Source organism: Penaeus monodon, chromosome 21 (assembly GCF_015228065.2).
Source record: "Penaeus monodon isolate SGIC_2016 chromosome 21, NSTDA_Pmon_1, whole genome shotgun sequence".
NCBI lineage: Eukaryota > Metazoa > Arthropoda > Malacostraca > Decapoda > Penaeidae > Penaeus > Penaeus monodon.
Window position 1 is genome coordinate 4210272 of NC_051406.1, and position 2442 is coordinate 4212713.

A 2442-nucleotide genomic window follows, 5' to 3' on the forward strand; every position below is an offset into this window, starting at 1 on the left:
TAATACAATACTAAACAAAATTATGTCCTTTATCTTTTTGTTAATCAAGTTGCAGTAGGGGGAACATACTTTGTTATTTCCAAATTCAGACCTTTCAAAGTATTTGACAAAACAAGAAAAAAAATGTCATTCCCTAATAATCCAACTATTATACAAAGAATTAAAACCTCCATATTATCCGAAAACATTCCCATCCTTAAGATTTACTTCAAGTTCCATTTTCTTGTTTTCTAGCTTAGTTTTATACACAATATTCATAGTGTGAATAAAGAAAATATCAGTTTGCTATATTTATTTAGAAAAACTCTGCAGTACATTTTATGGTCTTAACTCCTGTAACCATCTCCACTGATGACTTATGCACAAAGCTTTAATCCTTTTGCCTCAGAGCAGTTCTGTTTAACATTACACATCCTTAACTTCAAAATAAACTAAAGAATTGATAAATAGATCAAAAAATTATTTTTTTTGCAGAAATGTTTTAGACAAAATGCTAAAACTTTTGAATGTTGACCATGATACCCTTGGGAACTGATCTACCACGATTTAAGACAAACAATACAGTGCAAGAGCAGAGAATGGCAGTGGAGCCTCTCCCGCTATAAATAACTGAATTCACTTCTTTCTCCTTAGCCTGCGAAAGAGCCAAGACACACCACAAAATCCATCCTATCCCGCCTTCTGAAAAAATGTGGAAAAATGGCAAAATCTTGGGGAGTTTCTTTAAAGTCGCCTCTAAAAATGATTACAAGGGTTTTATCAAACACAAATTAAAGGTCCGCAATAACAGTCTCCACTTCGTTTTGGGGGTAACGGTGGAATCCCTTCTCTGGGGTGACTGCTGCAACCTCCACATTTGTGCCGCTGACCTTCTCCTCCATGACCTGCTTCAACACAGTCAGGGCAACCTTTAAGGCCTCCTTTAGAGTCATTGACTAAAAAGACGGGAGAGAAGAAAAACAAAAAAATTAAGGTTAAAAAACAATGACAAATCTTCACATGCTCCTATGCTATTAGAATCTTCCCTTGGTAATGATAAAGTAAACTCCTCTGAAATAATTTATCTAATGTACTTTGCAATGCCTTGCTATAAAATTTAACAAAATCCATTTCAGTTATATAAAATAAACAATACATTCAAATTTGAGTAACTCATAGTGTAAATTTCGGAAATGATCAATATCTCAGCGGCAAAAAAAAAAAAGAGCAGTTACCTTGTGGTAGGATTCTTGGAGGGACTGTTGTGCACCCTCAGAGCCAGAGCCAATGGCCTTCGCACCAAACTCTAGGAAGGTGCCCGAGGGGTCCATGTGGTACAGATGTGAGCCAGTCTTATCGATACCAGCAAATAACATAGCCACACCAAATGGACGACTCTGTAGAAATATAAAAGGAATTTTTGGAATATGGTATGAATGTTACTTGCATTGCCACCAAAAAGACTCAAGTAATAAAAATATCATAAATACCAAAATTCATAATCATTACCATAGCTGGACCATCATCATCAGAATCACCAAACCGAATAGCAAGGTTCGACACAGCTTGAGCAACTGACTCCACCTTCATGTCTTCGTTATAAACAAACCAGTGGTTAGCACACTCCACACGGGCATGGTCCACTAAGGTACGAGAATCTGCTACCAGACCAGAAACTGCACAGCCTGAAAAATATAATGTAGAGTTAAAATACATTATCTGCATACAGTGGAAAACTAAACAACACACAATTTACGAAAGCTTTCCCATTTTGTCTCGAAAGAGAATCCCCCTAAAACAACCTTATCTTACCAATGTGTTTATCGATTTCCACAATCTTTTCAATGGTGCTGGGAATCATAAGGGGTGATGTGATCCTCTTTTCTACTGCTAAAACAACACCTTCACTTGTCTGGATTCCAATAGCTGTTGATCCCAACTTGATGGCCTCAATGGCATATTCCACCTGTGGGAAGATACAGCAAAAGATTAAGTGCTTGGAAAATCTAACTAGTAAATGAATATAGAGTAAACTAGACAATGATAGTAAGCAGCATATGCATGTGCTAAGTCATGAAAAAATAAATTAATCTTTAAAGAAAAAAGTTCTGCTCTAAATTCCAGAAAGTCAATTTCATATAGAAACAAGGAGATCAATTATTCTGAAGTGTCTGCTACAAATAATAATGAAATTGATCTGAGTAAGATTCTAATGAAATTCATTTGAAAGAACACAAATTTGTTAAAAAATCTAAAGTAATACAGTACTAGAATAGTGATTACCTGGAACAAACGTCCCTCTGGAGAAAAAGTGTTGACACCACGGTCATATTCACTACGTGTTAAAAACATCTGAAAAGAAGCATTATCATTAGCTAAGACTTCATGTAGAAAAATAGCTCAAAAATCAGTATAAATCCAGATACTTAAACTCTGTTTCACAAAAGTATTGCATGTTGTGTG

The 2442-nt window shown here is 35.5% G+C and overlaps 1 protein-coding gene across 2 annotated transcripts in view; it reads right to left on the reverse strand.

Annotated features, from left to right (window-relative positions):
* Window positions 1-277: 277 nt before the first annotated feature.
* LOC119586128 (proteasome subunit alpha type-5-like) overlaps window positions 278-2442 on the reverse strand; it is a 4425-nt gene continuing 2260 nt past the window's right edge. For both annotated transcript variants that reach the window (XM_037934819.1, XM_037934818.1), the window contains exons 2-6: window positions 2263-2331; window positions 1792-1945; window positions 1489-1664; window positions 1215-1376; window positions 278-935 (exon numbers count right to left, since the gene is read on the reverse strand). In XM_037934819.1, the coding sequence (XP_037790747.1) occupies window positions 771-935; window positions 1215-1376; window positions 1489-1664; window positions 1792-1945; window positions 2263-2331 (726 nt within the window). In that variant the 3' untranslated portion in view covers window positions 278-770. The remainder of the gene's footprint in view (window positions 936-1214; window positions 1377-1488; window positions 1665-1791; window positions 1946-2262; window positions 2332-2442) is intronic.